Raw genomic sequence first — 12500 nt, 5'->3', positions numbered from 1 at the left:
CGGTTCGCAGTTTGGAAGAAATGTTTTCTAAGAGGTTATCACGATTGGCCACCAATAGCTTTTGATTCAACACCTTGAGACTTTTTTGACCCTTGAAGACCGAATTCATTATCGAAGAAATACAGCCCCAAATATGAGTATTGGTTATGAAGTATTTTGTAAAAAAGGGTATGGGGTAGTAATAGTAATAGTGGTTACAACATTTGGCAGATATCGTTTTATACTTCTTCTTATTGAAAACCCTTATAGAAGTATCCTATCTTCAAAGTTATGCAAACAAATTTAAATGGTTCAATAATAAAATTCATTCTTTAGTTACATAACGAGCAGTTTAAATTTAATCAAAAAGTAAAACTTAAATGTACGCAAGTTATGTAAACTAAAAGTTGCTGTAATATATAGCTTCATGTGTCGTGTGCACAATTTTGACACTAAAAACTCAACCATCTGCATTTTCTGCCGCATAATTGCAAAAACCTTATCCTTAACTGAAATCTTTCCCACCCTTAATCTAGCAAAAATTTCAACACTTAAAGTTCAGTAGCCCAACATCGACAACGTAGGTATACACTTTAATGAAACCATTCCTTGGGAACCTCCTTTAGCTCCTACATACTCTTTTTTTTTAAATTTCGAAACAACTCTCTATACATCCTCACACATGCAATAGCTTAATTTTCCTTAAGAAAGTGTTGCAGTTTTTTGTTGGTCCCAAAATCACTGCATGCTGAGCTTATTCCCACCACCACCAAAGCCATAAGGAAGTCATTATGTGGCCGCTTCACCGGCAATTATAAAGTCAAACTTTCTATCGCGTGACATCACATTCAATAATAATTACTTTTTTCTTTTTCTTCTTTTAATTCAATTTTTTTGTTCGATTTTACTTCCGGTCACGCAAACTATAATAAAAAGGACTAAAAGGACCATTTTCATCAAAACTATATGTTCGAGTGTACCTATGTTTAGGTTTTCCTTAGAGTAAGGAAGTGCATAAGGTTGAAAAGAAAGTGAAAAATAGTTTTATCCTTTCTTAACAATCCGACCGTGAAAAGAATAAAAAATCCTGACATATAAGGATTATTGTTCTGTTGTTGTTTTTCTTGTTCTTCGATGATTGAATTCATTTTGTTCCTTTTTTGAAGGGAGTACAAAAATGAAAAATATGCAAAATGGTACATTTCCTGTTTACAGGATTTATTAACATAAACGTGTTTATAGAGGTGCGTGAGTTTACAAATGAAATCAGAATGGATTTAGAGTGAGAATAAGTGTTTTGTATTTTTGTACTTTAATTTCTGAAAATTTGTATGCAAACAAAATTATACTACAAAGAAGCAGAATTTTCTAAAAGAGACGTTTTTCAACACAAACATAAAAGCAAACAATTAAAAGAAATCGGATTTAAAATCAAAATAAAGAAACAGAGTTAAAAATAGGAAAGGACTAATAAATTACTCACCGGAAAAAGAATTCCACTGTAAACCAAATTACGACTAATATCTCCATCCTAAATAGTATGTATAATGCTTCCTTTTCGTATTCTTCGATTGTGGAAAACACGCTTAAGGCTAGGCACGTGAACACCATTAAAAAACTGAAAGAAAAAATGATTACATTTAAAAAAAAAATTGATTTGTAAAATTTTGAGAATGTTTTAAAATTAAATTTAAATTAATATAAATATAAATAAAAATATATGTTTTTAACCATTTTTAAAAAAGAAAATTTTGACATTTTCAAACTTCCTAGAATCTAATGTCATAGTTTGAATGTTTGTTTCCGCGTTTGTCATCCATAAGTTAAGGGTATATATTTTTGGTGGCCATTTAAAAAGAACCACCGGAAATATCAATTCCAAGTAATTTGTTTCCCTTTGGGGAAAGGCTTATCAAAGCTAGCATTCAGAGTAGAGTTAGAGTACGACCCGTCACTATCATACAGTGTTATGCCGCACGGAACTCGCATCTGATGAAGAGAAAGAATGCTTTTACAGTCAACTAGGATCCGTCTATACCAACACTCCCCATGGAGATATTATTTTGGTTATGGGAGACCTCAATGCTAAGGTTGGCAGTAACAACAACGGGCTAAGGCATGTGATGGGTGCTTACGGTGTCGGCAATTGCAATGATAATGGTGAGAGGTTCATTAACTTCTGCAACGCCAAGGGTGTTGTGATTGGTTGCACTATGTTTGAACACAACCTGTGTCATAAAATAAGTTGAATGTTGAATAAAAGGCAAGCGTCTTCCATCCAATTTGACTACTTCACGATTAGTCAACGATTAGTTTAGAAGCAGTCTTTAGGATGTCGGAAACAGAAGAGCCGACGACATGGGACTTGCCAGTGATCACCACTTAATGATACCTACCCTAATATTTCGTACAGATACAGTTCGAAGATCCAACGGAATAACACGAGCCTTAATGGGTCATTCATTCAACATCGCCAGACTAAAGGATCACACGACCCGTCAACAATTTAGGAACCACCTGTCTCACGATATGAGAACAATCTGCAGCACAGTACATAACGACATCGAACACCATTGGAATGCTGTGAAATATGTTTTCATTTCAGGTGCTGACAGAATAGTCGGTCCTAAAGAAGGAACTAACAACACTTGGCTTTCAGAAGAATCTTAGACAAGGATCAAAGAACGCAATCAGTCAAAGGCTCGAATAACTGCTGCACAAGGGGAAGAAAGAAATGAGCTGGAGTCCACATGAAAAAGAGGGAGATTCATCGCAGTGTGCGCCATGACAAACGTAACTACATTAAGGTATTAGCAGAAGAAGCAGAAGATGCTGCAAAAAGGTGTGACAGCAGGACCGTTTACAGAATAACTAAAGAGCTGACTGGTGCACACAGCTCAAATCAACAACTGGTGAAAGAAAAAAACGGTACTGTGATAAGTTCGGTGGATGACCAAGTCAGAAGGTGGAAAGAACACTTTTCCTCGTTTTTAAACCTAGTGTTTGCAAACAACGTGCGGCCGATGCCTTTTGTAGCGCCTGAACAAACTAATCTCCGAATCCGCACCGCAACTACCAGTAAAGATGAGATCGTTGCCGCAATTAAAGCACTTAAGAACAACAAAGCGGTAGGACTTGATGGAATTCCGGAAGAGCTTTTACAAGCAGCCCCAACGTCATCAAGCGAACTGCTTCATCCGCTCATCAAAGAAGCCTGGACCACCGATGAGTGGAAAAAGGGAATTATCGTCAAGCTCCTAAAAAAAGATATAACAAAGTTCGAAAACTGGAGAGGAATGTGCGTTGTACCTGCCGTTAGCAAAATAGTAGCAAAAGTCATATTGGAACGCATCAGAGAATACCTTGAGTCCACACTCGATGCCGAACAAGCACGACTCCGCACTTGATCCTCCTGTATTGATCATATCAACACCCAGAGGATCATTATTGCACCGTGAGTTGAATATCTTTCACCACAAAACCTGCTTTTCTTCGACTTAGAGAAGGCCTTTGATAGCGTTAACAGGGAGTATATCTTGTTAGCTTTGCGAAGGAGAGGCATCCCGGAAAAACTACTTGCTTTTATTAAAGCAAAATATGGTGGATCCAAGTTTCACGTTCTGCACGATGGTAGGTTGTCAGAGGATTTTGAAAACCGCAGTGGAGTCAGACAGGGCTGTATTCTGTCGCCAATATTTGTTTTGTTATTGATAAGCGATGAACTGCTCGGAGCTTTCTTAAGTAGCGAAGGGATCCAATGGACTTTGACATCCTATTTAAAGCATTTGGATTACGCCGCCGATGTTTAACTATTCTCTCATAGGATCATGGATCTCCATTAAATTACAACAAGTGTGGATCGAGAAGAAGAAGTTGTGGGGCTGACATTTAATTCCGGCAAAACAAAAATGATCAGCCTCAAAAACCGACCATCTTCGGTTCAGTTCCTCTTAACCGGTGGAAAAGGAGGAGAGCTTGCAATACCCTGGAAGTATCGTCTCTATCGAAGGCGGAACCAAACGAGACGTCATCGGTAAAGCAAAAGCGGTGCGATATGTTGTCAAAAATTTGGAGGACTTCTATCAAGGCTACAACTGTTTCGCACAAATGTCGAATCTGTGCTTCTTTATGGGTGCAGCACTTGGAAGGTTACTTCAGCCATTACAAGAAAGCAAACTTTCGTGAATAGATGTCTTCGTTACATCCTAAGGATTTTCTGGTTAAGCCGTATATCAAATGAGGTCCTTCATAAAAGGACAGGCTAGGAACCTAAAGGCTCTATAATACAAAGCCGCAAGTGGCAATGGATTGGAAATACGCTTTGAAAAGGTAACAACTCCATTAAAGGCTAAGCAATGCAGTGGAATCCGCTCACACAACAAGGAAGAAGAGTTGGACGACCGAGAAGCACATGGTGCAGGATAGTCGAGGCGCAATCATCGTCACTAGGAAAAAGTTAGAGGGAGCTAAAACATATCTCCAGAAACCGCACAGGACGCCGCGTAATAGTAGTAAAGATCCTATGCCTCTTAAGAGGTTCCCAACGGACTTAACAGGTTTGAGGACCTAAGTAAGAAGAAACTCAGCTTTATTTTAAAGATAAGAGTTTGCCATTATGTTTTGAATACGATTTCGAGAAAGTTCGAAGTCCTTTCTGTTTAAGCGTCGACTTTAAGTTTTTATGGAATTCCAATAAAAGAATTGGCTAATAGTTTTTGTTTCACTATTTTTAGTTCGCACTATTTTTAGTTTTTTTTTTGTAAACGTATGATTGAACTTTGGTTATTCAACCAATTTTAAAAATGTTGTTGCATATACCTAAAATTTTTGAAAGCCAGTTAAATTAATTTCGATTTGATTTTGATAAAAGAATAAAAAACAATGATTCATGAAATTTGTGTCTAAATTTGGTGAGATCCAAAATAAATGCTCAAGTTTTTTTCAACTCAAATTAATTTTAACTAACTTACTGTCAAGTGCTTTCAGCATGTGTTTATATTATTAAATGTAAAATTTACAGTCTGCGTCCGATCCTTGAATTAATTGTGTCTTATTTTTTGAAGTCATTAGTTCTCGTATCTAATAGCCCATGATTATTTATATTTTTTTAATGAAAGCATAAATCAAATCTTTGACATACAATTAATAAATTGTTTAAAATATTCTATTTTTTTTATTTTCATTAAATTAACGTACGTTTTTTATGCATATTTTAAAAATCTATATGCATAGTGCTTAATTAGAACTTTAAAATAAATACGAAAAACTAATAAGCTTTTCAGTTCATTCATCATACTCATAACAAAAACTAACAGATTCTATCCACTCCAAATCATTAGTTTTATACAATGAATGTATAAACGTTGGTTTGAATATATATATCTGACAGATACAACAACAAGAACAAAAAATTTACTAAAAATAATGAAAAATGATAAAGTACTCAAACACGACAACACACTGTGCAAAAATGTCTATAGACGTCATTAACCATAAAATATGTTCCAGTATATACGAGTAAGCTTATTCAGATAGTTTCAATATAAATTGGTATAAAGGTTTATATTTTTTTTTTGCTTCTGATTTCATTGGTGGAGTCCTATATTCTCTTTACCCATTCAATGTGCAATCAATCAAAATTCCTAACAATGAAAAATGTTCTCATCCTGATTTTTAACATTTTTTTCCCTTTTTATTTCTTGTTTTGTTTGTGGGTAAAATATTCAAAATATTTCAAGTGAGTTAAATGAACTGCAGATAGAAATGGAGGACGACACAAAGCTTTTATTTTTCAAAAAAAAAATAATATTGAAAATAAGTACGAACTGAAAAAATGCAATTCCCTCAACTAAGTCGCACCAATTTGATCTTAAAATTTATATATAGTTAAAGTTTTCAATAAAACTCTGGTTAAATGTTTTCAAATTAATGTTAAGTGAAAATAGAGTTAAGATTTTTCATCATTTTGTAAAAATTTACCCAAAGGATCCTATTTAGTGATTTGAAGTATACTGTGGCGTATACTTACTTTTTTATTAATTATTTTTGAATATTCTTGTATTTTAATGCAAAACGTAAGCAATAAAAAATGAAATACATTTTAATAAATAAAACTCAAAATAATAGTTAGAAGGTGAATCGAGTAATAAATTTAAAGGTGCATTGCGGCGTATACGTACTTTTTTGTGATTATTGTTTTTTTTAAATATAAAATTAAACACATTTAAATAATACATAATCAAATAGAATTGGTTAAGGACCAAAAGAATAAAAGTAATAAAATAATAACACTTTTGTTATATGCGTATATTTGTCGGAAATTTAATAAAGTGCACTATGACGTATACCCACTTTTTTGGTTAAAATTTATTTTTATTCTTTTGTTTGTATGAAAAATGAAATGAAATATGAAATAAAATTCATTATTATTTTAAAATAACATCTAGGAAAAATAACAAAAATTCAAATTGTAGTTGTCACAAAACCAATAGTGTGCCTTTAGTATTGAAAACAAGAACACAAATAACATTGCAGGGAAAAATCAATTTCACCAATGAAGCGTGTACTTTCCATACATTCATTCGGATTTGCATCGAACTCGTTGACTGATTTTGATTGCCACATTCAATGAAATTTAATCATAATTTACTGTAACCGGAACCGCTAACTGTAGGTTAGATACGACTATCTACAAGGACAATGCAATACAAAAATCAATTGAATAAAAATTACATCCAATAAAGTTACTATATCGTTTTTTTTGCATACGGTAGGGTAGAAAAAAATATGATTTCCATTCATTATTAAATAGAATAAAAATATCCTTTGTATCTTTTGAATGGTGCTAAAAATTTTGTTGAATAAAAAATTCAATTTACTTGTTATAAAAATACAACAAATATGTCATCAAATGGGGATGATGATGATAACGATGATCACGATGATGGAAAGGTATTAACAGAAGAGAATTCTATTGATTTAGTTTGATTATGGTTATATCTACATAATTAAAATGGATTATTTTGTAAAATATTAACAAAGGAATTTTTGTGTGTTTGAAAGTAAATTAATATATTCAAAGGATAAATCTAAAATTTCATCAGCATGCCTTTATACGAGTATGCAAAAGGACATGTAACAAATAGAATATTAAATTGATTTTCTATTGACTCTTTGCTTTGAATCAGTTTCAAATTTATCGAATAGTTAACTCGATGATTTAGTGATTTGGAAACAATGGCGTATTTTTTTTGGATAGTAGAATTAATTGATTAATTATTAAATTATAAGGCAGTTTATTTTTTTAATTTAATTTAGGTGATATATTAAGTCTATTACTAAGTACGAACAAAAATTAATAATTAAGTGGTCTTCTTATTTTCTGATAGATGTTTAAAATAAAATATTCAATTGGTGTAAGCATTGATTTGTTCGTATTTCAAGCTTTACATCTAAACTAAACCTTTATTTATTTTTTTTTACAAAAAAGCCTGGATTTTCTTTAAAACTTTTAAATTATATGTTCAGTGAGAAGAATTGTCATTTAAAAAACTTGAAAAAGTAAATCATCCAAAAATTAAGTCTAAGCTGATTTTAGTCCAGGTATTTGAGATTTTACTGTTTTCCACACCTAGTCAAAAACCTGAATTTCATGAAAATATCGGTTTTCGTCAAAGACCTACATCGAAAGCTCAATTTACAACATACAAACCACACGCTTTTGTAAGCCCCAAGTTTTATATAACACCTCTCAAAAACTAGTAGAAACTTAAAGTTGAACTAAACAAATAAACCTTTCGAAGTATTCAGTGCTCAAATTAATGTAAAAAAAACAGCTGATGGCTGCTGTCAAAACAAGTATTTCATTTTGAAATAAATTATTTATTTATACAAATTCCTTACAAAATGAGAATTGTTGCTTTTGTTTTTTATTTACAGAATATGGAAGAGAAAAAACAGGAAACTTTGGGGAAGCTGCGTGGCAGCAGGAAAAATTGCGGTAAAATTTTCCAACGTATAGAATAAAAGCTTAAGTGACTATTTGCGGCACTGGCGTTAAGACCTCAAGGACGAGGAAGACTTGCTTATAGTTCGTAATGACGTTTCCAAGGGATGCGTCTTCAAACTCGTAACCACAAATATGTTCGACGCTTTCGCTTACTAGCTGAAGAACGAAACAAGGGTTTGGGAGATACGAGAAAGGCGATAAGTTCATTTGTGGAGGAGAATAAGTATGAAAGAAAAGATGGAAAGTGATGGCAACGTCAAAAAGATCTTCAGTGCTTTGGGCAAGACGGGGGAGTCCTCAAAGAAAGAAGCCAAAGAGATAGTCATGGAGAAATTGCAGCCCATCAAAAAAACTTCAATGATTGCTTTGGATGAGTGTGATTTTGGTACGAGTCTGGAACTAGGAATTGATGTTTTCTGCTCCGGCCACAAGGACCTACACGAAATCGTTCAAAATATTTTCAACCCCGCCTACAAGTTGCTCAGACAGCCACAATATTGGTGATTCTGAAGCCACAATTGGCCAACAGAAGCAATAGTCATAAGCTCAGTATTTTGGATTGAATTTGTTGTGAAAGACGAAGAAAATGTTTTAAATATTATGAATTTTTATTGTAACAGTTTTGTTTGTCGTTGATTCTATAATATTTTTCTAGAAAATAAGGTAAGTGAATTTTGAGGATTGCTGCAGCCAAGCGAGCTCGTAGTTCTTGTTGGTTCATGTCGTGAGCCCATTCCACCCGTTCTTAGAGCCAGAACTTCAGTTGAAACTCCGGCCTTGTCTGCGCTGACATGCTGGTCTATCACAGTACAGAGAAGGATTATCGACAAACCCTTAGGAAAATGTTTACACTTCAAGAATTTTCAAAAAATTGAATCTTGAGAGAATGTAATGGATATTTTCATTTTATCTGCATCCGAGACAGTGGGTGGTGGTATACTGGGAGTTTTTTGTATTTTCGTATCGAAACATTTTTTAAACCACTCAATGACAGGATCCCATTCGTTATTTTGGAGCTCGTATAGATCTTTGTCTTCCTGAAAATCAACTTAATAAGTACCTACATAAAGCTTTAGTTTGTACCTTGCATTTCCAACTCCTTTAGTTGATTGCAGAGTATATCGAAAGTACTGTGGTTCAATTTGAATAGGTTAGATCGATCTTCGGGTTTTCGAAAAGTTTTTGCCGAAAACTCGGTTTTGGGTTTGGTGTGAAAAGGATTACAATACCTAAGGATAGGACATTAATTAATGTGGAATTAAATTACCGTCAATTGAATTGTATACAAAAATTGAAAAAAATATAAAAATAAATTTGTTTCAATTCGTTTTACATTTTGCCAAGATTTTCAAACGAACATAAATGTTAAAGATAATAAAAATATTGATTTTGATTAAAATACAAACTATTTAATAAATCCCTGTCACTTCTTGAAATTATGATAATATTGTCTTGATTTAATTATGCATGCAAAAAATATCGGTCCAAATGGCCACGGCAGCATTCCTCCGTTAGATGATCAAAATTTTTGGATGACGTTGAGGCGTCATTGAAGTTCTTTGCTGCTAATGTCCCGAATAATCTCATCTTTTAGCTTATGAATTGTTTTCAGCTTATCAACGTACATCGTTTCTATCAAATTAATCCTAAGAAACAAGTGCATCGGTTTCAATTCACATGATTTTGGCAGCTGATTGACATCGGAAAAAGACCAACATGGTTTACAAAAATATTAACAATCTTCCTCACGATATCATAATATTGATGGGAACATGGCTCTACAACGCTATCTCAGACTCGGAGCTTTTTGACTCCTCTTATCAAGTCTTTAGACGTGATCGTAATAACTCCTACGATAAAAGCGCAGTTGTTGGTGGAATTCTTGTTGCTATCAACAATATTTTCACTGGTTATCCGATCGACGATAACCAGTGATCAACAGATATCGAAATACAATGCTTGAAAATTAAAATGGCAACAGGACATATATTTATTGTATCAGCATATATACCTCCAAGCTCCAAGAACGAAATTTATGAAAAACTAAACAACTGTATAGAAAGTATTTCTATATTTTTGGAACCTGAAGAAGAAGTACTGGTTGTTGGTGATCTTAATTTACCCAATCTCAATTGGATTCAAATTGACGACGATAACTTCTATTTTCCAATAAACGCGGCATCTTCAAAAGAGCTTTTATAAACAGATGTCTTCATGTGGCTTAAGTCAACTAAACGGTGTGAAGAACCGTTTTGAAAAAAACATTTGATCTGGTATTTTTCCGAAACCATATGCTCTGAAGCAGCTGTGATTTCTTCTGCTTTCAAAATTGTGGACGAATATCGTCTTCCAACATGGTTTGAATCTCACGTTAAAAACTTAAAAAAACAAAAGGAACAAAGCTTGGATAAAGTATAATCAAACATTAACTGATTAAGATTATAGGACGTTCATTATAATAAAACAACTTTTCACTGACTACCCTAACATCCTTTATAATGACTACATTTGGGAAATTGAATTAAACCTTAAAATGAATCCTGATAGTTTTTGGAAATTCGTTAATCGTAAGAAGAAATTCGTTAATCGTAAGAAGAAAACATGTGGGTATCCTAACTTAATGACTGATTCGACATTAAAAAGTAATGAACCGAGAAAAATTGCAAACATGTTTGCAAACTACTTCAAGGATGCTTTTGTAAATTATAATACTATTAATTTTCCTAACACATCTCCCACTGTTTCGAATTTCCCCCACTTAAATTCTATCAATTTTGTTATGAGCGAAATATTGTCCTTAATAGTATCTATTTTAAAGAAATGTGCCGCGTATTAAGCACACCCATTATGTGTTCTTTTCAACACGTCTTTAAGTATCTTGCTGTTTTCTTTTATCTGGAAGAGCTCTGGTATTCTATTTGTTTAATTTATAAAGGACTTGTATTCGATCATACAAAATTCGTCTGTTCTAATATTATGCTGATGGCATTCATTTTTTTTTTAAACATTAACCTTACATCTGACTGTCTGAGGGAATGTTGCAATAATAAATGTCATGTTTTAAATGTTGACAAATGTTAAACCATAAGTTTTAAACGTACAAAAGTTACAATCGTTTTTGGGTACATGTTTCATTCTATTTTCTGACTTGGGTGTTGTCTTAGATTCTAAACTGACATTTTTAATGAACACATTAATTTCATAGCTAAAAAATCCAATAGAGTTTTGGGTTTTATTAAGGGATTTAGTCGTGATTACCGTGGCCCATATGTTTTAAAATTACTTTTAGTTTCATTTGTGTTCTGGAATATTCCTGTACAGTATGGTGAACTTATTACGCTGCGCCGCCGTACACTTCACAAGACTCGAAGCCATTCAGAAAAGATTTTTGCGTTTTTGTCTACGATCGCTTCCGTGGTTTCATGATATTCATGCATAAGCACCTTATTCACAAAGACATTCTCTCATAAATCTTCCTGCTTTTACAAATCATAGGATGTAATTGCAGTTTTGTTTTATTGTTGGAATAATAAACGGACAAATTTGATCATTATCAGTTCTTGGTAGTTTTAACTTTAGTTTTAGTCGTTCAAGTATAAGAATCCAAAAACCATTGAATACTAATTTTAGCAGATCAAACTATGGTGTACATAGCCCCTTAAATCAATTAATTTAAATCTATAATACATTTCACCCTTCTATTTATTCACCAAATGATAATGTAAGAAGTATAAATTTCAAATTAATACTTTTTAACAGTCTAGTTGAAGTTTTTAGATCTTATGTATAAAAATGAATCGCAAAATGTGTTGGTTACCGCATAACTCAACAACGCCTGGACCAATTTAACCAATTCTTTTTTTTTTCAATGTTCGTTGAAGTTCACGGATGGTTTTTAAGTTCCAATAATTTTCGGAAAATCATAAAAACAGATTTTTTCTTTTTCTCATACAAATGTTTTCTAACTAAAACGTAGTCGGCTTAAAGAATCTGACTTCAAGTCATATCAAATTAAAAAAAAGGAAGACACAAAAAGAAAAAAGTTTTGATGTCGATTTGCTCTTGTTTTTCTTGGATCTTCTGTTACCTTATCTACTGAGTTTGCTTTTGTCAACTGAAACGGCTGAAACAAATCCGTATATCGTGTTTTGTGCAGAGTGTTAGTATTAGTGTTTGTTTAGTTAGTGTTTTGTGACAAAGTAATTTAAATTTAATATGCCTCCTATAAGACGGAGCAATTTAGGTAGAAGAACCCGAACTGCTACAAAACAACCTAATTACCGATCTAATCGTACTGTACAAGAACGTGAAGACCAAATTGAACGTGAAAGAATTAGGATATCACAAAAACACGTGAAGCGCGAGTGCCATATTCAATTAATGGTCGCTCAAGTTTGAATCGAGCTGCTTTCAGTTACGATGTGTCAATTGACTACAATAATAACCAATGTGTTGTTATTGGTTGTATGAACTCGGTTTGCTAACATTGTAAGGCATTAAAATAAAAAAAAAA

The 12500-nt window shown here is 33.1% G+C and overlaps 1 protein-coding gene across 20 annotated transcripts in view; it reads right to left on the bottom strand.

Annotated features, from left to right (window-relative positions):
* LOC129952313 (potassium voltage-gated channel subfamily KQT member 5) overlaps window positions 1-12500 on the bottom strand; it is a 498379-nt gene that overhangs the window by 109207 nt on the left and 376672 nt on the right. For all 20 annotated transcript variants that reach the window (XM_056064831.1, XM_056064830.1, XM_056064829.1 and 17 more), the window contains one exon: window positions 1463-1597. In XM_056064831.1, coding sequence (XP_055920806.1) covers window positions 1463-1597 — 135 coding nt within the window. The remainder of the gene's footprint in view (window positions 1-1462; window positions 1598-12500) is intronic.

Source organism: Eupeodes corollae, chromosome 3 (assembly GCF_945859685.1).
Source record: "Eupeodes corollae chromosome 3, idEupCoro1.1, whole genome shotgun sequence".
NCBI classification, from domain to species: Eukaryota; Metazoa; Arthropoda; class Insecta; order Diptera; family Syrphidae; genus Eupeodes; species Eupeodes corollae.
The sequence above is the reverse complement of the archived record's forward strand: the minus strand, read 5'-3'. Positions and strand labels throughout refer to the sequence as shown.